This window comes from Xenopus tropicalis, chromosome 6, assembly GCF_000004195.4.
Source record: "Xenopus tropicalis strain Nigerian chromosome 6, UCB_Xtro_10.0, whole genome shotgun sequence".
Classification (NCBI taxonomy): Eukaryota; Metazoa; Chordata; class Amphibia; order Anura; family Pipidae; genus Xenopus; species Xenopus tropicalis.
Genome location: NC_030682.2, coordinates 60,551,334 through 60,575,579, shown reverse-complemented (window position 1 = coordinate 60,575,579; position 24,246 = coordinate 60,551,334). Strand labels below are relative to the sequence as shown.

Genomic DNA, 24,246 nt, shown 5'->3' with positions numbered 1-24,246 from the left:
TTAATATCTCCCGAACCCTGTCTGCATCTGTGCCTTGATTGGTCAATTTTACTGTCTGTCAAGAAAGCTGTGCTCTGATCAGAGAATCCACAAGAAGAGCACAGCTGATTACAGCAGAACCAAGCAGGTTTGGGGAGGCTTAGCCTTCCCTAGCCTTATTGAAATTATCAAACCCCTAGACACATAAGTGACTTTGTACTTGTATTAGGAGTTGTATTATACTGCTAAATCTTGAAGCCGTAACCTTTTTCCGACATGTTATTCTTAGGGCAAGGTTACCTGTAGCGTAGATCCGCTTCTCTCAGCCCTGCGTTTTTCTGTCAGGCAGAAAGAAACGGAACCGCTTCCCTATGCTGCCTGTGTGACTGCACTGAAAACAACAGTAGCCAACTCAGTGCAGGCACACGCAGCAAACCAGAGTGTTGGTCTGTCCATAAATGCCTGCTTTCGAATTTTACACTATCTATGGCCTTGCCCTAAAAATTATTTTTCGAACAGCTTCTTCTGTTAGGATAGGATATCTTGCAGCAGGTAAAACACCTAAGGCTATTATAGTCAGCCACAACCACAATGTTTGATACAGTCCCCAAGAATGAGACAACCGATGCTGACAAGAAATATAAGTATCTCAAAGGATCTTTGAAAGCATTTGGATGCCCAGACTAGGCTTTTGTGAAAACAGCATCAAGGCACATAGCGAACACTATTAAGGCATATAACAGGCTAACCAGCATAGTCATCCCATATGTGGTTGGAATATCTATTTCAACAAACATGTGCTTTAAACCAAACATCTCTTTGAAACAGAAGCTGGTACATTGAAAGACCCAACAAGTTCAGGCAAAGTAATGTGGTATATCCTATCCAGGATATGCTGAGGAGACTAAAGCATGTTTTATAATCAAATGGGCCAACATAGGAGCTAACTCCTCATGATAAGATTTTCTTAGTCAATGTGCATTTGAAGGAAAAAGAACATTCCGTTGAGGACAGCAATGTGCATATATTTAACCAAGAAAACAGATCGTTTGAAAGACATGTGAAGAGGCCATTTATACTAAACTGGTGTAACGTTTATAAACACAGGAGGTGGCCTGTGACACCTCTAACATACAATGCCATGTCAACAGTTTTGCAATTCACATTGCTAGTAATACAACTTGAAAAACTGATACCTGCCTCAATAAATGTATGGTACCATTGTAAACGGCAGACCTTTACTGACAATCTGTAGATTCTGTAACATGCCAGATGGGCTTCTGTAAGATGCAATGTTTTGCCATGTTCACTTAATATCTTTATTAATGGGTACTTGCTCATTATGCTCCTGTGTGTGTCCCAACGTGGGGACCCACAATGGAAGCTCACTCTTGATGTGGACAGCATAGCATTTAGCAGCAGAATAATACTGTTTCCCCCCCAACTGTAGTGTGGCTCTATTAACCTGCACCTCCAGTTAGGAAAACAATTTTTGTATGATGGGTGGTTTTTAAGACAACATTTTCTATTGTAAATCTTGCTAATAATGATATATTACAATCTGACTCCGTGTGCCCCTTTTCTAAAGATAATTTTCTGATATCTTTGATCTGCAATTTATATTTGGTGGCCATATGATTCTTTTCATTGGGCACTGTTTTTTCACTTTAAATAATTCTTACTTTTTCCCTTTTCCTTAGATGTCCTGCATTTCCTGAGAATATTGGCACTGCTACAAAGGTTTGCTTTGAAGTTCCCTTAACTCTTTTTATTCTGTTGTCCTCCACATCATTGGCATTAATGTGAAACCAAGTCATTAGGTTATACCAAGACCTCTCTAAGTCTAACAAAAAATTTAAGAAACAGTCTGGACATACATAAGGAATAATCAGTCATTCATAATATAAAGTATATAATTTTTTTTATATGTCTGTAATAAATACAAATACAGATTAATAGCATACACATGACAAGGGGACTCCTCAATTGACCCTTCGCCTTGAGGCACCCCACTGAACCCCCTTGTTACATACCTTAATGAAACACCAGGAGACAGAGATGGAGAAAATGGCCACAGCATTTATTCACATTTTATCAAATAAATAGGACCTTGCCAGCCTAACCCAAGGCAATATTCTAAAGCCATAATTCCATAAGAGGTTGCTACTATGTTCTGCCGTTCCTCGCTGAAGAGTTGAATGAGTATTAGACTGCCTCTACCTACAGAGAGGATGGCCCCAAACTCTGCTACCAGCAGGAGCTGCATTACCAACCATGAGAGAAGTTCAGCAGCCCTGCTGCCGGTCCTGGATCTGCAGTGTCTCGATGATAGGAAATCCAAGCAGGCTGTCACCTAGCACAAGCAGTAGTAGCGCCTGTATGTATCAATCCACCGTGCAGTCACAGGAGAGAACCTCCTTTCTTCCTCTGCTAAAATGACCTGTGCTGTACTCTGGCAAGTGTCCTACCGCTGCTGTGACAAGTAAAACTTAAAATATATTATCATATATCCACTGTTTTAATCTAGAGGAAGGCAAAAAACCCAAGCTGAAGCTAATGTCAATTATGCTTCAAGAGGAAAAAAATTCCTTCCTGACCCCCTTGGCGATCGGAAACATTCCCTGGATCAAGCAATCGTAGTTAACATGAATTAAATACAATGCTGACTTTCAAGTTTATCCCGTATAAAGATACAGCAAGCACAATATAACAATGCATTCAGGAAAACATCCACATTCAGTTATTAATATATGAAAACAAAAAGAAGAGAAACTCCTGACATTTTGCAAAATATGCAAAAAGGGGAAGGGTGGGTGGGATGTTTCTACCTGGTAAGAAAATACGGAAGTGAGTGCTTCTTTTTTCTGACATCACATCCCTCTCATTTTCTCCGCCCCCCAGGCCGGCTTTCTCCTGCCTTAACTCTTTCCTTCTCACCTAATCAAAGTTGAACCTAGTTCTGCCAATCTCTAAACATAAACCAGTGTAATCTGGCTGCTGGTTATTCAGATCCCTTGTCATGCAGCCCCTGTGCTTATAGCTCCAGGGCTTTCCTTTCCTCAAATACTACTACTAGAGCCAACAGGTTAAATTAAATTATACTGAGTAAACAATTACTCTGGTAATATTTAACCGATTGCAGATTAATTGCCCATAGGAGAGTTAATGTTCGACATATACTGATAATGGGTGAGTGCAGAGGTTCTCTTGTTTCTGTCTATATGAATTTTTTTGCAACCTCATTGCACACTGCCCGTGGTTTAAAATTAAGTGGTGAGCACAACTTGTCGTTTTTTGCTATCTGGGAGTTATAACCTTGAAAGTAAGTAAGTTGCAGGTAAAACTCAGTCCCTGTGTATATGTATAATGAAACTGTAGAATTTTTAATGAATCAGAAAATGAATGGAAAAACAATCCCTGTTGGTAAGGCATTTCTTGGTAACGTAATGCACAGAATGTCTTTAAGTGATACTGACACTTAAAAACTATTCTTCAAAATATAAATGTAAATTAAAAGTTACCAATAGGCCATGTTGATCGCTTTTCAGTGATAGGACTACTTTTGTAAGTATTTGTTACATGATGTTCCTAAACCTGACTGTTTGCCAACCTGACTGTCCCTTCCCAACCAGCCATTTATAGCTTCTAATGCTGACTTCTGCTGCACAAATATGGCAGACCCCTTATAGAGCAATATGGGGGAATAAATAGGTCATGTAAATGCATCAGGCAAATATGTTTAAGACAAAATTGTATATAGCATGCAAAGACAATGTTATAAGGATGTGAAAAAATGTTTAATTTCTGGTGTCAGTATCTCTTTAAGGTCTAACACTTTATATATTACCATACAAATTGATAATGGGTGACTGCAATGGACCTCTTTTTTCTGTCTATATACATTTTATGGTCATAGCCTTATCGCACCCCCACCTAATGGTTTAAAATGTAGCGGCATTCTCTTTTTTAAAATAGTTTGTATAGGGGCAGTGGCTAGCTCCATGTTGTAGCTCCACCCATCCCAGCTACAGTCAGGTGATCCCAGTGGTGGCCAATAAAAAGGGCACCCATTTGAGAGTTTTAACCTTGTGATAAAACCCTGGTCCCTGTGTACAATGCATAATGAAGCCCAAACAGAGCAAGATTTCTTATCCAGGCACCTCGAGGTGGCCCCCATTCATCGAACGAGGTCCCCATTGCTCCGTATAGGAGCAAAATTTCAACATTTTGGTGCAGCATGCCGCCCCCAAATTTGTGCCACCCTTGGCCCAGGCCTTTGTGGCCTCTCCACAAATCCGGGCCTGAGCCCAAACCATGGTGAGTCCTGAGTGGGAGGGCACATTTGCGTCCTGGCCCATGGTCATGTAGTTAAGCCACTGTCAACAACTATAACATCCCTCCAATTATAAACTTTTGAAAGTGTTCTAACTTATCACTGATGTTGTAAAGTCAATGTAGTAAATGTTATTTGTTTGACCCTGTATATTTAGTGGATGTATTGTTAAACCCTTCAATTAAAGATACATTTACAGATGTATACAAAAAATAAATATGTGCAGCTGCTTAGCTGAAAAATCCCAGGCATATTGTGTGTCTTTCAGTGCTATATAATTTGCATGCTTAATGTCAGACAGTGCATAAAATATTAAAAGGAAAAATGTAATAGGAATTAAAGCTGTTCCTTGAAAATTGCCAGGCTTTGCTTTAAAGAGCAACTAAAACTATAAATAAAGAAAAGAGATCGATGTGCCTAAGATATATTGTTGGTTGTGAGTTCTGTAAAGCATTTGATATTGAATGGTATATTTCACGTTCTTCTATAAAACCTAGATATGCTTCCCCAAGTTTGTCTTTGCCATTGGAATCTTGCTGTGTCTTGTGCTTCAGGCATTTGGTTGCTAGGCAACCAGTCAGCCTCCTTTTGCTTCTTCCAAACAATTTGTATGGACAGGAGTAAAGCTTCAGTCAGTTATGGTGTTTTTTTGTTTTGGAATCTAGAACTGACCTTAATGTAAAACTGTTGTCTGTTTTATTTTTCCGGTTATGACCAGAAAGTACTACAAGATTGTAAAAACAAACTGTCAGGTACAGCAGTTGTTCATTCAAAATAGTTTTCATGTGTGAATATTGCTCTTATATAGAATTTATACTTAGGACCTCTATGGGTTTCTGGCTGTACTGTGCTCAATAAAGGAGTACCTATGCTTTTATACAAGCTTTATACAAATGTATCAGTTGTTGCTGATAATAACAATACTGCATTACTTCTGAATTAAAATCTATTTAGGAATACTTGGCTCTTTATAATATCTTATAATATATAATATCTTTACCTATTCAAAACAACATTAATTAAACATACAAACAAAGAAGAGTCATTATATGCAATCTAGCAGCCACCATTAAAGACACATCAGTGTTCTAAAAATTTAATTTCCAATCCAGAATTCTTCCGTTTGGCCTTGAAGTGTAAAAAAAGGAAATTATAAAGTTCAGAGGCTTTCTATGTGTGCTTAGAAAGGTGCCCAAATTATAGTCTGTGATATAAAAAAGGGGTGCACCAAAGCTTTATATAAATTGTTATACACCTGTCTTACTGTATACTAGGGTGTTTGAGATCAATATTAGACAATCCTGTGTTATTTGTATAATGTATACTATATCAAGAAATGTTTCTTCCATTCCTAGTTATTATCCTTAGTGCCACTAGGATGAAGGTTGAACTGATTAGCTGTAATCAGTTGTAATATATGTCTGTGGTATACTTCCAGCACTGTTCAATTGTTTATTTTAAATTAATACATAGCTTATTTTTTATTCAATATATTTATTGAGAAATGTCTTTTCTACACTAGCTTACCTTATGTCACCATGTGTATCTTCAGGAAATGCTTACTATAATTGCTGTCTTTTTTAGTGTTCACAGATGGATAACATTATCTGCAGCAATCCTACCCCATCTAGGCCCTTGCCACTTTTGTATGTTATATTAAAAGTGAAGAAATTTATTATAGTGTGCATAGATTGAACTTATTACATTGTCCTAAGCCACCATGTTTTTATATTGTGAAATCCTTACTACACCCAAGAATTTAGCAATCCTTCTCCCTCTATAATCTTCAGTGCACCTGACATCTGCTTGCAGAGTTGTCATGAATATGAAGGATGGATGGATTAAAGCGATTGCAGAGAATGAAGACAAAATCCAGAAGTGCAGTAAAAGTGATACCTTTCCTTGTCCTTTAATCCCCAGTACTGGTTTACTAATACAAATGATGATTTCCCTGTATCTTAACTTTCTAAACATGTTGTTAACTTTATTATATACAGTACAGTCACCTCATGCAGGTGTTATTTCAGTTAGTATACAATATATCATAGTATTTCAACACAGTTAGTATATAGCAGTGATCCCCAACCAGTGCTTTGTGAGCAACATGTTGCTCACCACCCCCTTTGTTGTTGCTCCCATTGGCCTCAAAGTAGGTGCCCATTTTTAAATTTCTGGCTTGGAGGCAAGATTTGGAAGCACAAAGACACAGTTTTACTCCAAGCAGAGCCTCCTGCAGGCCAGCAGGCCCCATGGGGTGACCCAACAGCCAATCACAGCCCTTATTTTGCATCCCCAAAGAATGTTTTTCAAGCTTGTGTGGCTCACCTACATTTTTTACATCTGACTGTGGCTCACCACTAGGGATCCCTGGTATATAGCATACAATAGTATTTCAATAAAAATACCACTCATATTATAAGCATTTGTACATGCTATTCTATGGGGCTGATTTACCAAAGCAGAATTCAAATCCCGAATGGCAAAAATTCGGATTGGAAACGAAAATTTCACGACTTTTTCGTCACCATCACGACTTTATCGTATTTTGCGGGTCTATTTCGTCGCCATCGCGACTTTATCGTATTGAATGACCGTAAACGGCGGAGAAACCTTTTCCGACTTTGCATGATTTTGGAAGCCTCACAGAGGAATAAATGGCACTCTGCAGCTCCAACCTGGCCCAAGGAAAGTCACAATACTGAAGCTTGAATGAACCCGAAACTTTCGTACTCGACGAAAAAGTAGCGAAAAATATACGAAAAAATCTCGCCGGTGACGAAAAGTGGTGGAAAATACGAAAAAGTTGCAATGACGACAAAAAAGTCGCAAAAATATCAATCATTATGAAAAAAACGCATTCGGGCGCATTTGGATCGTTCCGTGGATTAGTAAATGTGCTGCTATGAGTATACTTTACACAATATTGTCATGTATTCCACTGAATTACAATGCTAGCTGTATAATATCAATCATTAAGGACTGCCATTTTCTCTTTTTCTAGTTTCAAGCCCCCCCTTTTTTTTTTATAAAACTGAAGTGGCTCATAATAATTCTCAATATGTTGACGAAGAAAGGAGTTCAGCTTCCTGTTAGTCTATGATGCAAATCTCTTTAAAAGTGATTAAACACAGATAAATTAACTGCTTGCACAGATTGAGCATATTTATTCAAATGTGTCTTCCCTGATCTAAGGGAGGTGGCACACAGGGAAATTAGTCACCCGTGATAAATCTTTGCTATTGCGGGCGACTAATCTCCCCAAAATGCTATCCCACCGGCAAGCATGTAAATCGCTGGTGGGATTGCATACGCGTCTCTGCAGGAAACCTAAAGCCACCTGGTAATGTGTTCTCCTTGGTTTGCTTAGTATGATCCTCCAATTTGTGCCCCACCCACTGAAAGCTCTATGGGGCAGGGACTTTCTTCCTAATGTGTTTTTGTGGATTTAGAGTTTTCTGAAATCACGATTAAACTCATTTTCACAAATGTCAGTCATTTATCAAAAGATCCAAACTGAAAAACCATAAACAAAAAAGACATGGAAAAACCACGAAAACCACATTTGTCACACAAACATTGCGTTGTCATACAAAACCTAGAAACCTGTAAAACCACAAAGCAAAGAAAGATCTTCAATTTGTAAAAGGGACATCTGCCATTGACTTCTACATGATGGCAACAAAATTGTATTCGGGCACCAAAAACCCAAATTGAGCATTAGTAAATGCTCCCTTTAATCACTGTATTTATTTTATATATTATAATGCTAGTCTTTCCTGTGGGGTCCATCTGTACAACACTACCAGAAATAGCAAAAAATCATCACGAAAAAGGAAAGAGATGGACAATATACAGTATGTTATATGATCAAGTTAAGTCTTTTTATATCTTAATAGCTCACTGCAGCTGGGTTTTAAAATGTCATATTGCACGTCACCTTCATAGGTAACATGCATTTTGGTAATTTGTCTCCCACACATAATAATACTTAAGCTATTCTATATTTAATCATCCATAACGTAATCCTTAAATGTTTATTCCTGAATAGCTTTTCTGGTGTATAAAAATAGAATTTGTGCAATTCTTTATATAGCACTGAATAACAGCTGAACAGATATAATTTCAGATTGATACCTTTAGATGGATTTCACTCATTCAGATGATGGATAGAATGGTGCAGGGCATATGTTAATGAAACAACTGATAGAGTAGACTTGTGATGCAGTAAAGTAATAGACTAAAAGAATAAGAAAATTGTTCATTTTCATTACATCTGAGGATCAAGGTCTGCCTGTTGATTCATCTGCATTTTTGCATGCTCAGGCTCACAGAGGCAAATTTAGTGGTTGATTAAGGACCATGAAAAAGTTACCATTATAGTCTTAAAATTCAAATATATAGCAACCTCATCTGAGACAAGACAAGACACATTGTAAAGTAGACATTCATAGAAACAGACACCACCAGTGTTTTTAAGGCAAATGTCCCACGGAGAAAATCAATTGCCTGAGACAGATTTCCATTACTGCGGACGACTAATCGCTCTGAAATGCCTTTCTGGCAGCAACAAAGGGAATTGCTGGCAACTTTGGGTGACTTCAGAAATCCAAAGCGATGCATGCGCCTCTTCTGCAGAGATCTACTGCAGGCGACTGAATCTCTCCATGGGACATAAGCCTTTATCATGGCTAGTTTCCTTATTATATCCTTAGAGCCCCTATGGGAAAATTCCTTTAGAAACAAATATGTTTAATAATATAGCGTAATTGTAGGGGTCATTTATTTTGACCTTACACACAAGTGCAAGAGAGCAAAAGTACACCCTATAGTGCTTAATTAAAAACCACATAGATCAGGGGTCTGACTGTCCTCTGTGCCTAGTGCTGGAATGGAAATCTGGCATCTTTGCCTGCCCTGTGGTTTGCTGTCAGTATAGGGCTCTATGTGAGCTCTGTGCCCCAAGCTGCTCCCTACCTTGTCTATGTGCCTTTCCCAACCACTCATGAATACAGTTCATAGGGGAAATGAATATTCCAACACTTTGTTTAGGTTCTTAGAAAATCTGGCAGTTCTTCAAAGTGCAGGGTGCAAAGTGCAAAAAAACAGACTTTACCTTCATTTGCGGTTTGCAGCCTGTGAGGCAATAAGTATATCCCCCCCACTCTGCCTTCCCCTGACCAAAGGCTTTAATAGTAGCACTGCTAGCCAAAATAATTTGCCTTCTCATACAAAGCGAAATTTTGTCTTCTTCTTTTAATAGAAACATACTCAATTATTAATATTTTTAAGTGCATTTCTGAAGAATATATCATGTTCTATATAAGAGGGTAAAAAAAACCAGATAAGTATTGTGTATAAGTATTAAGTATTTTCAGTTTACTGCTAAACGTGTATATAAATAGAAATGTCACACTGCACACCAGTCACCTTCAAAGAGTAGGTACAGAGCTTTTTAGCAATTTTTCTCCCACACATTAAAAATCCTCTGCTATTCTTCTTGGCGGACGCATGCTAGCAGGCTGTGAAAGAGAGAAAGACAGAAAAGCCTGCATACTAGAAAAAGTCAAAAGAGGAATTGTAATGTGAAACAATTAAGTGATGATGTAATAGAGATGTTCTAAGGAAGAGAAGATGGGACAGTATTACATAGATAAAGGGACCAACTAACCCTTGTCCAAAAATGTCACTATATATAAATTTAATGGGATATTTCACCATTAAGTTACCTTTTCATATGTAAAAGAATGTCCTATTCTTAGTAGCTCTTCCACTGGTTCTCAATTTTTTTTATAAAATAAAAAAGAGTGTTATTGTAACATTAGATGACTTATCTTTCTGTTCAGGCCATCTTATTCAAAAAGTTAAATGATTTCAAAACATGCATTTGTACAGGTACTAAAATCTAATGTAAAGGTGAAGTAAATATGGAAATGAATTAAGAGCATTAACCACACATGTTTTGCCTTGTAATGCATGAAACTATTTTGTTCTTTGTGCATTTCCCTTTTCACCGCTAAAAGCCAACTTGGCCATGCAAGAGTGCATCCAATGTCTAACCTCATTCATTTTCATGAGATGCGAATCTCACCATGTTAAACAACCAAGGAACAGTCTCACTCACAAATTTACCATAAGTACTGATGTATCTAGATTCTCAGGGAATGTATGAACTCACCATAATGATTGGTTTTAAAGAGATACCAGAAATGAAACTTCTTTTTACATCTTCATCATAACATTGTCTTTGCATGCTATTTATAATTTATCTTAAAAGTATTTGCCTAGTGATTTTACATTCCCTATCTGATCTATATTCCTCTATGAGGGGGCTGCCATATTTGTGCAGCACTAGTCTGTTAGCATTAGAAGCTATAACTGACAGGCTGAGAATGGACAGTCAGATTGGCAAAACAGTCAGGTTTAGGAACTGTAAGTAACAAATACTTACAAAAGTTGATTTGAAAAACAATCAACATGACCTATAGGTAACTTTTTATCTATATTAATATTTTGAAGAGTAGTTTTTTAGTTTTTAGTGCCAGCATCGCTATGTGATGTTTAGAGTGAAGAAACTCAACTTGTAGCAAAGGGAGTAAGGATTCAATTTAGTAGAAAGAGGAGTCAACTGTGCACACTGATACTGAATAGACAGCAAGTGAGTTGATCCACATCACAAGATAAGCAAACAGGTGAGGTTTAATAACCATGTTAAATGCTAAAGTTGTCAGCCTTATTTAACATGATAGCCAGCAATAATATTCCTTGTCCTTCCATTAGTCCTGATGCCACCAATAAAATGTTAATTAAAAAGTATGTATTACTAACTACGTATACAGAACATTTTCTAAATTTCCATTAGTACATTTTGGTTTCTTTTATTTTGCATTCTCTCTTTATAACATTTGCTCACCTTTATACCAAGTTTTTGGGGACAACAAAAAAATGTAAACGCAATTTTACAACTTTACAACAGAGGAGGGGTTCTAGAGCGAAGGGGGTCTAGACATAGTTAGAGATATATTGATAGTGTAGGGAGCACTAATGTTTACATTTTTTTTCTATTCAGATTTTTTAGCACTAAAAGTCGCAGAAAAAGTCAGATTTTAAACCACACAGTATTTCTGCTAGTAATTTAACTGCCTATTATCATGGAACTTTATGATACCTTAAAGAGAGTCTAATTTCCTTTGCTATGTTATAGAGAGATTTGGCCTTGGTAACATGTATGGTCCAGTGCAAAAATCCCCAAAAAATCCAAAAATACAAGAGGGCATTCAGAATTGTACATCAACAACAACTTATATCATTTGTTTTACTTAGCAAAAGCAGCACCTACAAGGGCTCACACTAACCCAGAATCATAGCACAACAAAGTTGTAGCAACACAGCAAATGGTAATGCAATGCACTCTTACCATTCTTTAAAATTCTCTGTTAAGAAGAAAACAAATAAAATGTCTTAGTATTATTATCGGTATAAATGTAATTACCCGTTAGTTTGGGTCTTCAAAGTCTGTTCTTACATTAGAGCCACATGAAGAAAAGTATAACTTTAATCAATAAAGTTATCCTTATCCTTTATAATATAAATACAAGCTCTGGTTGAATGCAATCCCATTTATTGTAGGAGTTCAAAGAGTGTCAGTGTTCTGGAGTACCTTGGCTAGGACAAAAAAAGCCCTGAAATTTTTTTTTGTACATGAGAAGGGGGGTGTCCTCCCAAAAAAGTTGCAGGTTAGCTTATGGTGAAATAAAAAACATTTTGTGAATTTCTTCTGGACTGCTAGCCTCAGATTTATTACTATTAATTATTGAACAGCACCTGCAGAACTAAGGGGGGATAGAGCATTCAGATTACATAGATGAAAATGTTTTTAGTTGTGACTCGTACAAAAATCTTTAAAATCATGTTTACATTTATCTGTTTAAACTTGCTCGTTTAGAGTGACGACTTTTAGCCCTTGGCATTTATATCTCTGAATACCTTCATAATAACAAAACGACAAAGTCATTAAATCAAAGGTTAAATGGATATACCTTATTTGCATCTTAATTGCTTTCTCGTACAAAAGATGCAGTAGTATTTGATTTTCAATACAAGATAGGCATGCTGTTTAAAATATAATTAGAACTCACTAGCTGTTGTTAAAGACTTTATACACAAGGTAAAAAAACAAAAAAACCTTCATTAGTTGGTCACTTTGCATTTCCAAAATGCATTCCAAATGTAATGTGGTGCAGTGTGCAGCAGTTTACCAGGGGTGATATAGGAAATTCTAGTTTGCCACTTGATATGCTCCTATGAAAAGGAGGTAATCATGGGGGGCCTGGAGTGTCACTGAGCTCTCTACCAATCTATTTGTTGTTCATTTATATGGGAATTCATGTTATACATTTGACAAAAGCATGTTGCCTTCCATACTAGAAGTCTTAAATATTGCAACTTAAACAGGATGCAATTAGTGTGTTCTGGCAAGAGCAGGCTCTCAGTTCCATAGTATTTCCTGGGTTCATAAATTTAAAAATTGTGTGCATGCACTTTTTGTGCATCTGTTATCTGAACTTGCTCCAGTTCTTTTTGTAACATCACTGGTCATAGGCAAACAAATATATAATATGAATAGCCTTCTTGCCTCTTTTATAAATGAATGTGTTCTGCTAGCAGAACAATAACAAAATCCTCTATTAAATGTTCCAGAACAATGAATAATTTTCCCTAGAGTATAGAAGTCCTCAGCAAGACAGAACAAACGTATGGGATCCATTATCCGAATTTTTAGGAAACAATTTAAAACAAAAAAAATATCAGAATTTTAAAAACACAAATTTAAAAACACATTCCCATTGTTTCTGTAATTATAAGACAGTACCATGTACTTCATCCTAACTAAGATATAATTAATTCTTACTGGTTCATAACAAATCTATTGAGTTTATTTAATGTTAATTTTAAGCAGACTTAGGGGCATTTTTACTAACACTGAAGACAAACATCATAGGTCATGTTGCCCATACCAACCAATAAGATCTTTGCTTTTTTTCTAATGTGTAGGTGTTACATTTAATTGCTGCTTGATTGCTATGGGTAATGTTTGTCTTGAATGTTAATAAATACACCCCATAAAGTATGGAGATTAAGAACAATGAACAGACCCCCTTATCCAAAAAACCCCAGGTTATAAGCATTGTGGATAACAGGTCCAATAATACCTGTAGCATTATTATTTTTTTTTTTTTATGAAACGTTATTTACATAGTGATGACACATTTAAACTTGACTACAGGGATTATTTATCGTCGGTAGTGCCCATACACGGGCCAATTAGCTGCCGAATCGGTCTAAGGAACCAATATCGGCAGCTAGAATCGGCCTGTGTATGGGGACGTTAAGTTTGTAGCAGAGGCAGTAATTAGTACCAGGCCCCCCAAACAGCTTCTCTTGAGTGCACAGCATGAGATTTCAGTCAGTGAAGGTGCACTCAGCCAGTGAATAAAAAATTATTTTACACATGTACCTCTATCTGAATAAAGATACATACATAGATTCAAATCCAGATCTTGAAAAAAACTCCTGAATAAGAAATGGTTGGAGTAGAAACTGTTGACTTGCTAGGAAAAGAGTTATATATGGCAAAAATGATTAAGAAGAGTAGACATTTGACGCTAGTCTGTGACCAAATTGTGAAGGACATTTCTTATTTCTTGGTCTTTATTAATCTTTTTTTTCTACGTGTAACATCATGTAATGCACTATTTAATGCTGACTTTTTTTGGTGTTACTTGTAATGTAGAAAGAAAATGCGCTCTTCTCCAAGACAGTAAGTAAAATCCAAATATTTTATTTAAGGTCCTTTTAAAAAGTACGTATCAGACACCATGATGGATCCTACTACCTTGACATACATGTTCACCTAACCATACTCTCATACTTTCTTTGTGTTAACCCAGACTTTAATTGACTAATTTTTCAGCCCTGCACCTCACTGGGTGGCCTTTGTACCAACACTGACTACAGCATTTGCTATGTGTAATTAAGATGCCTAATAATAGTGTTCTAATAGACTTTAAATAGATCACTTACTGTATATTTATATGTATTGTTTATAAACAAAAGATACAGATTCAGATATGTCAAAAATATACAAATGGCAGTAGTGTAAATGAGTGCAGAAAAAATAAATACATAAAACAGCAGTTAGAATTTTAAGTACAAGCCCTTATGATGGCAGTCTTGTCATGTGATATCCAGGTTAAGAATTTTAGTATGTTGTTTATTGTTTTTAAACTTGGCCAATCGCTATACCATTTCTGCTTCTAGTAAATTTTGTCTATATGAGGAGCACAGTGGTTATAATTGGACCTACAGTGTCCTAGATGGTGTCAGAACTGGCTTTACTTCACAATAGTGTAAAAATAAAGGACTGCACAAAGACTATCCACAGGCTTTCCACTGCTGCTGTCCTGTAGGTGAGCAGAATTCTCGTTATTTATAAGTGTGTAATTTGTTGAGTCAACAGCACTTCTTAAAAAGGCATGTGGAGAGGTTGGGCATCCATCTTAGCATTTGGGTGTGTAGGGTAATGTGAAAAACTGTGCTGTACCATTTCCATTTTAGGTTCCATACACTGTAATTTATACAGTAGCTTCCTAAATAACAAGTAATAAATTTATTTAAATAGTTACCTTGATAAAATTACCATATGCAAACAAATGTATACTTCACTTTGTTTTTTGCTGTTAGCTCTGCCCTTTCAGAAAAGAGATGAGGGTATCTGAGCAGTTAGCATTATGGAAACATTAACATTTATATTAGCACTTCCCATTAAGGCTCCAAGCATTGTTTGCAATTTAGAATGTCTGAATTTAGCTAAAGCCTGTATATATTTGCTCAAACCTTGCCAACTCTCCAGCTACTGAACAGTCTCTATCACCCACAAAATAGCATCAGTTAGAAAGCCACAGGTTCATACAGAAACAAAATACCAAATATGAAGTAATTAGTTAGTACAGTAACAGTTAGCTACAAATGTAAATATTAAATGTAGTCCAATCTTGTGCCCCTTAAAGGCCATTAGTTATACCACAGTGATCCCTAAATACTTCTGATCATATATTTTAAGAGCCACCATAAAGAGCTATAGAGGGTGCCAAAAAGGAATATCCCATATGTAATTTTAACACAGTCTACAGTATGAGAATGCAGTATATAATCCATAATGCTATGGACCTGGACTTTTTCAGTAATTTAGAGCGCAATACATAAAATGCACTTGAATGAACATAAAAATGCCATTGTTTTTATTAATATGGATTTATATTGGGTTAGCTCAAATTATTTGCAATGCATTTTCTACTTACAAAGAACTGAAAATGGCTAGTTTCTCATTAATATATCCTGTATAATTATAGATTATGACCCAGTGGGCCTGTATTCAAGATGGCGTAGGAACAACATACATCTGGGATTGGGCTAAGGTATAGAACCTCACAGATACAGTAAATAGAGCGAATACATTTAAAGGTTTCTTAATATCTTTTTTATGGTATACTTTATGCTGGCTGGAATCTATTAGGAAGGCCAATGCTGCATTTTTACATGCTAAACAGCAAAAAAATGTCATTGTAAATTCTGTTTCGAAATATACAAAACATTTTCATAACAAGCTTTTATAAGAGAGGCAGACATTAGTACAACTAATTGAAATACAAGGAAATTGTAAATGGTAAATACCATAAAACACATAAATATCCAAAAGTTTAACAAAAGCAATACAGATTTATAGATTAGTTTTATGTGTTTGAGCAAAGCATAGTTCAACACTGTGAGATAAAATGTGAGATGAAATGTAGTTAGTAGTTCTTCTAACCACAGGGTATCACTTGTATATTATCCCTTGTAAATCTACCTTTACCAACAGAAAACATATACAGATGCTGCTCCTGTCTATTTATAGCATAGTCAAGAATTTGTTTTCTTCTTCAGAGATTCTCCTGTGGAGTTATCCTGTCTATTGTGCATTTTAATTGGTGTGCAGAGGATATGTGCTGTACTTACTGCCCCATATTGGTGCCAAGTATAAGGGGTTTGTAAAATGATTTAGAATTTTAGACATTGTTCATCTAGGGGACATTCATGCATTTGTTTAGAGTCATGCTGTTATACACATTTTACTCATTACAGGGACTTTTTTAAAGTCATTGGGATTAATTTTTTATGGCAATGTATTATTCTATTTTCATACAGAACACATAGTCAATGTTATAATTCCCTTGCAAACTTTACATAGAGCTATTGTGTATGGCAATTATTTATAAAACATTAGCATAGCTCATTATAACTAAATAATGAACATTATGACACATTATTAGTAAACACTTACCAGGGAGTGTCTAAAAACCCTTTAGAGAGAAAAGTTCATTTGCTGTCTCAGTTACATAGTGCAACAAAGTAAGTATGCTGCTTTGTAACCAAAACAAAAATATTGCACTTTTATCCACTTGAATGTGACAAGGCAACAATTTTGAGTGCCCGTGTGACAAGATGGCAATAGTAAGCTGGAAATATCCTCCCATATTTTTGCCACTGTTTTTGTATCCCTTTTGGCCCTTCTGTGCTCTAGGTATACACAAATTCTTAAATTTAAAAGCTTTAATCAGGTGGATAACACAAAGATCTAGAGTTTAACTTCAAACTAGAAATGGTACACTTTGCTATCCAAGAACATTATCCACATGTTTTAACATTACTAACACTTTGTATTGGCATAACATTAAATGCAGTTCTCTTTTTTTTATTACATAAAGACATGTGCTTGAAAATGTCTAAGCTGAGGAAACTAATGAGTTAATGGGTATACTTTTTAAAATATAATATAATTCTGGTTTTAAGATATAATACACAGATCCATCAGAACTTCTTTTTAAATAATGAAAAATGAACTCTTGTGAACTGGCAGAATTATAGTCCATATAGATATAGACATAGATAGACATAGATGTTATGCCCTGATTTAAAGCAAGTTGGCACACAAACTTACGTTGCACAAAGTAAGTCAAAGTGGCATACCTTAGATTCTTGGCTACTTGTAGAGGCTGGAGAGTGAGGTTGTTCAATACCCCCAAGTTCATCCTCTTTCTCCACCGTATCCTCCATAGTGCTGTTTGGTGGAATCATTTCTCTTTGCTTTCCAATCAGCATACACAGTGTTTTTCTTTGTAAGGTTTTTAATTCAAGAGGAGAAAATGCTGCATCTCATTGGTCCTTTATTGCAAAGCAGCATGCTTCTTTTGTTTAGCTTGAAAACTCTTCATGCTTTCCTTTAAATGCTTATCCTTTCGTTCTCCACACTGTCTGCTTGCTTTAAAACATCCTCTCTGTGTACCAGAATTGTTTGTGTAGGTCTATGCTGCGTATGGGTGAAGTGTGTTCTCCCTTTATAGTAAAAAGCCTGGAGGTATGGGACATAGAGCTGTGGCTGTCAGCCCCAGTGACCAGAATAGAAGTGAGCTGAAGCAGAAAGCCTGAGCTGCTTACACATGAGGCATATGAGGGAGGAGCAGCCTAACTAATGCCTAGGATGGCTTGCACAGGCATGTGCGGCTGTCAGCTACTACTAATAAAGAGTGTAAGCATACATTAACAGACACTCACAAAAGAATTTTGAAAACTTGCAAATAGTTCAAATGTTGTCGGATGCAGCTGAGAACTAAAACATTTATAGAGAAAGAGAAAAAAACAATGATAGCAGATAAGCCTGTTATAAAGAAAAATGACTGATACAAGATACACAAGAGTTGGAAAGAGACAGGTAGATGATAAAGCCAGACAACAGACAGATGATAGCTAAACTGACAGAAAGACACATGATATGCTGATCAGATACCAAATACCAGACAGAAAGACTGATAGACAGAGACAGACAGAAAGAAATTGATAGAAAGACATACAGATATTGTCAGAAATACACCCAACAGACATATAGGCATACAGACATATAGATAGATAACAGACAGATATGCTGATACAGGTACTAATATGCTGATAGAAAGTGATGACACATAGCTACAGACAGACAGATCATAGCTAAGTTAACAAATAGATATACAATACAGTGGTAGAAAACCACTAAGATAGAAAGACACAGATAGATAGTAGCTAGCTGCATTGACTGTATCTATATAAATGATATTTAAACATACTAAATTCTGAAGGAATGTAGGTTTCCTGCTGTCTCCCTTAAAGTATTATGCTGCTTTTATTTGATACACCAAATGTTTATTGAGTTATATAATAATTATGTCTTAAATAAAATCAGACCAGAGCTTATATTCAGGCGTTGTATTTAATGGATGATCAGTGATTGACACAGGATGCCAAGGAAGTATTTAAAAAGACAAGGGGTCATTTACGTTTCCTCAGTGTTAGTATGCTAAGAGTGCACCCCTTAGTGTTCATCTAACAAACACTTGTGCTCTGCGAAAAGCTGCACTCTGTACTGGATTGAAAATAGAGCACATGAAGCAAAGCACAGCATCAGTCCTTGTCCCTTTGCCATAAGGGTAGGCCGTAAAAGGGTCCTGTTGTGGCCTGCACCTGCTGCCACTCCCTAACATGCATGTCTGAATGCATGCCCATGTTCCATCCCCACCTGCCCCTCTTGTTAATGATCTGCCTAAGGCAGGCAGCTCTCTGTTCCAGGAACTTGTCTCAGGTCTCTGCACTCTAAAGTGAATGGCAAGAGCAGAATGGCAATGCAAAGTGCAATGCAAAATACTCTTTTTACACTTAGCACACTTTGGTCTGCAACGTAAATAACTCCTACCTTCCCTCAAATGTGTCAGAACAGCCAATGTGTTTGTATAGTTCAAGTGTATGGGTAAGGATGTGCAGGTCAGATACTGATTGTCACTCCATTATATTGGGTATGCAACGCACACATACAAATAGCTTGTTTGTTCAAACATTTTAGGTTATCAGGAGGGTGCTATTTCAATCAGCCCTTACTATTACTGTATTAGGACTTTGGCCAGACTTGCCATATATAATGATATTAAAATACTGTACCCCTTGTAATCAAAAACCTGGCAATAGGAAGGAATCTTCCTTGAACGTATTTTTGTAGAGAAAATATTTCACTCACACAGCTGTCACTTATCTTAGGGCAGATGGTAAATGCAAATCTACAATTATTAGCATTGCCATATTACAAAGCTTCTAATTATTATTTCATCAGAAAAGTCTTTTTACCCTTTCACGCAGCACATCAACGCATACAAATTGTGTTATGCAAGGGTTCCTCCTACTCTTCTGTTCTGTTAAATATATCATCTCACTCTTTGAGAGATGTATTAATCTTGTAGTTTTTTGGCTTGTTTGATTGTAGTAGGTGTATGTGCTAGCTTATCTGTATAGATTGATTCTTAAATATATTGAAACATCAGATATTCACAGCAGGAAATTTGTCCTTGTAATACATTTTATTACACTTCTCCACAAAAGATGTTTTGGGGTCAGCCACCATTATTACACATGATTGCATCTGTAACATGTTGTGCGGAATGGTTTAATAGAATAAAGTGCAAGGACAAAGTTCCAGCTGTGAGAGTCTGATGTTTCAATCTACTTAAGAAACTGCATATAACCCAGACAGGGGTTTTTTTCTGAAAACTTATGTACTGTGTAATTAACTGGGTTCAGTTGGTTGTGTGACACATATTGAATTATCTGTATAGATTGGCCTCACAGGTGGCAAGCACAACAGAAGATCTGATTTTGCTGGATAGTTTTGGTAAGATGTTGTCTTGATGTTATAGCTGAGGTATATTGTGAAAATATTTACCAGTTTTTGGTCAATTCCTTGATGCAAATCTTACAAAAATGTGTGTGAAGGGGGTGGGGGGTTGGAGATAGGTTGTGTGGTTGAAGATTTGCAGCAGTATAATTAGAAGACTTACTTTGGAGCTCTATTATATGTTGGTCAGAAGGTGGGTCGCCAATAGTATAGAACCATCTTAAATTGTAGTTGCTGGGCTCCAGATGTGAAAAGGAAAAAGCAATCATTAGATTTACATTTTAAGGACAGTTAATATCTGGAGGGGCTAGCTAATGGGTTTAGCTGTTTTTCTACTGCTCTGTGTTTTTTTTAGCTACAGAACTATCATTTCTTTGGTATACATTAACAACTATTTTGTGTTCAAAATGGGCACTATGCAATCACTGATACGTGTGAATGCATGGCGTAATACTTTTTATTTATAAATTTGAAAACTAGCTAAAATGGTATTCTCATGTACTGTTCTAATTACGCTCAACTTCTTTAAAAAATGGCCATCACTTGTCATCTGTTATGCTAGGTGGTATCTTTGATACAAGAATGAAGTTTACAAATTAAATGCAGGGAAGTATACAGGATAAATAGACTTAAGACCCAACAACCTGCTGGTGTAAATAGGGACTATGATTTATTTGTTTAACTTTAATATGATGGGAGTCTGTAATTATCTTTATGAACTATTTTTATGAATTTGAATAATGACTGATTTTGTGGACTAAGTGGCACTGTCAGGACATTACTTCATATTAACTGATATCTATGTTGTGTATTAGGAAGATGGTTTTGTGTTGTTACATTAGAAATGTCTGCCATGTGAACTGGCCCACTGAGAATAATGGAGCAAAATTTGTCTTGTCAGTTGTTGCTAAAAATAGAGCCAATTACACAGACACCTGGGTTTTGAAGATGTGATTGATCATGTAATTTTCTTGTTGCATTGATGAAATCTGTGTAATTCAGTGGTTATTGCTGGCTCAATAAACGGAGTGGATGCTCTCAAAACATTGCCATGCTATAATAAAGGATTTATACAAACACACATATATAAAGTTTATAAAATATAGAACATAGAAGTGTTAATTTGTTACACTTTACAGTTGTTTGTGAGGAGTGGGTTCTCACTTTAATGTACAAAATATCTGATTAAAGTGACGATTAACTTGACATATGACAAAATGGAAATAAGGCCTGAGAAAATAAAACGAGTTGGATTAAAAAAAAAGGGTTAATTGCATTATTAAAATTTTTCCCCTAGATACAGATGAGATCATATTATTTTGCAAATTATTATTAAGCAAATATTATCTGGATGTTCTTCGGTTATTGATAGTACAATTAAGGCTTCTTGCTCACTATTGACTGTGATACAACAAAATGTTAAAGTTGGTGAAAAATAAATGGCGTCTGTACAAAGCTTAATTGAATGAATTTATGTTTTGCAATCACATTAATAACCCATTATTAATACCTAATCTGACTAATTACAAAGTACATAGCTGTATATATATATATATATATATATATATATATATATATATATATATGTATTTTTTTTTACTTGCTCAATTATTTAACACCATGACAATGGGACAAATTCTGCTGGCATAGAATCTCCTGCTTGAAAAGTGGTTTAAAATGCTATGTAACCTGCAGCTGCACTTAGTACTAGTTTTGACATATTTTTTTCAAGCGAACACTTCTTTTTAAGTAGAACTTGACAGTAGGTGACATTTACCATAAGGTGATTAAACAGCTTTACATACAGTAGAGGTGTGATTTTATAGAGGACTTGTTACCCTAAGAAATAATTCCAAATTCTTTTCTACTGTGTTTGTCAAGTAAAATAAACTTCACTTACACTATATAAATTATTTAAATCTTGTTTCCATTAGTCTTGGAATTCACAATCAAAACAAGCAGGCAGGCACCATATTGTGGGCAAGCTTTGTATCATGCCAAAATTGTGTGTATGCGCCAGAATGAGAGACCTGATGCACCATGCACTGGCTACACAATTAGATGGTGAGGAGAAAGGGAGTAAGTGAGTGCTGAATGGAAAGTAAAATGAATTATCTGCCCCCCTCTAAGGCATAGAGGCAGGGAAGGCAACAGTTGAGTTTGGCAGAGCTGGATTCATGATAAGTAGGGCAGAGGGATACATGCACATAAGCATCTGTCTGAGATGCAGGGTGCAGGGCTGTCTCTGCTGCAAGTTGTATCTGAATAAGTACTAAGAGGTACTTGTGTAGCCCTAAGGTAGTCCTAAATGAGTCTTGTGGTGTTTTTGTATATGCTGAAACAATATAGATGATGTGATGATATTGGTAGAATGTGGGGTTTTCACAACAACATGCTTATAATAGAAATATGGAATTAACACTTTATAAAAACTTTTTGTGTATTAGAATGAATATTGTAAGGCTTATATTATGCATTATGCTCAGGAACTGGGGTTTTCTGTATAAGGAGTTTTTCTTTTATTTGAATGATCATACTTTAAGCCTACTAAAAAATATTTTGAAATTAAATAAAAAAAATAAACACAAAAGGATTGTTTTGCCACCTGTACGGATTTAAACTATCTTAGTTATGATCAAATGCAAAGTACTGTTTTATTATTACAGAGAAAAAAAAATAAACAAAAACATAATTATTTGATTACAGTGGGCTCTTTGGGAGTTTATAGAACAAATCAACAAGAAACAAGAGGTTCAAGGAGACAAACTTCTTTTCATTCCTCTGTGTCCTCTGTGTCAAAACATCATAGTCTGTACTAATAGATGGGTTAAGCAACTTTTACATGTTGAAGGTGTTCTATGGTCTACTTGATGCTTAGCCAGGCATCTTGGGAGCTTGGTAGCACCACTGGGCAACTAACTACTCAATGCGTGGGGAGAAAGGTTGATGGCCATGCTGTAATTCAAAACTTTCTGGATATTGGGTTTCTGAAAAAGAGAACCATGCCTTTATCCCTATTTAATTGTATACGGTTTTAGATGTACTTTTACTGATCTAAGGACAGGGAACTCCTTAGTGGCTTTGAATCTCCTTTTTACAATACAGTATACGGAATTAAAATCAATCCTTTTTGTCCATCATCACTTACTTGTTTGGTACTTACACCACCCTACTCCCTACCCAGGTAATACCTGGTAATGTCTAGAAAACATATAGTGGGTTATTTATAAACTACAGAGCAGGATGCAAAAGGCATAAAAACAAGTGCAAGGCACCATTTCATTTTCACTGCTCTTCCCTGCTCTTAGCACCCATGGACACAGGTCCATGTACTCCAGAAGTAAAGGCTTATGCTTGCCCTATGAATACCAAACTCAGGCAACACTGGTGTACCCTTTAATGGCAAATGTAAAAGGAACAGTAACACCAAAAAATGAAAGTGTTCTAAAGTAATTGAAATATAATGTACTGTTGCCCTGCAATGGTAAAACTGGGGTGTTTGCTTCAGAAACACTACTATAGTTTATATAAATATGCTGCTGTGTAGCCATGGGGGCAGCCATTCAAGAAAAAAGGAGAAAAGGCACAGGTTACGTAGCAGATAACAGATAAGACACCATTGTATTCTACAGGGTTAATCTGTTAGCTGCTATATAACCTGTGCCTTTTCTTCTTTTAAATGGCTGCCCCCATGGCTACACAGCAGGGTTTATATAAACTATAGTAATGTTTCTGAAGCAAACACACAACTTTTACCAGTGTAGGGCAGCAGTACATTATAGTTTAATTTCTTTAAAATATATACATTTGTTGGTGTTACTATTCCTTTAAGGACCCAGCTACCTTGCACTCAATGGATTTTTAACTGGCGCAAGGCACAGAGAGTTGCTATGCCCCAGATGCAAGTTTTTGGTAAATGAACACTTGAGGGTATGATAATGATTTTCAGGGCCTAAGTAAATAAACCCTGATGTCTCCAGTTTTAGCCTTACTTTGGATTATTACCCTTGCAAGTCCGAATGGGTTACAAAAATTTGTATTTTTTCCACAACTTTTCCGGACTTTGCGTCAATTTGTGCGACAAAATTGTATTTGTCGCAACGAGTATGAAAGTTTCGTTATTCATTCAAGTATCGTGACTTTC

The 24,246-nt window shown here is 36.2% G+C and overlaps 1 protein-coding gene across 1 annotated transcript in view; it reads right to left on the bottom strand.

The window, feature by feature from the left end:
- stac (SH3 and cysteine rich domain) overlaps positions 1-17,813 on the bottom strand; it is a 66,089-nt gene extending 48,276 nt beyond the window's left edge. Inside the window, exon 1 of the mRNA XM_031904421.1 lies at positions 17,378-17,813. Coding sequence (XP_031760281.1) covers positions 17,378-17,509 — 132 coding nt within the window. The 5' untranslated portion in view covers positions 17,510-17,813. The remainder of the gene's footprint in view (positions 1-17,377) is intronic.
- Positions 17,814-24,246: the final 6,433 nt, after the last annotated feature.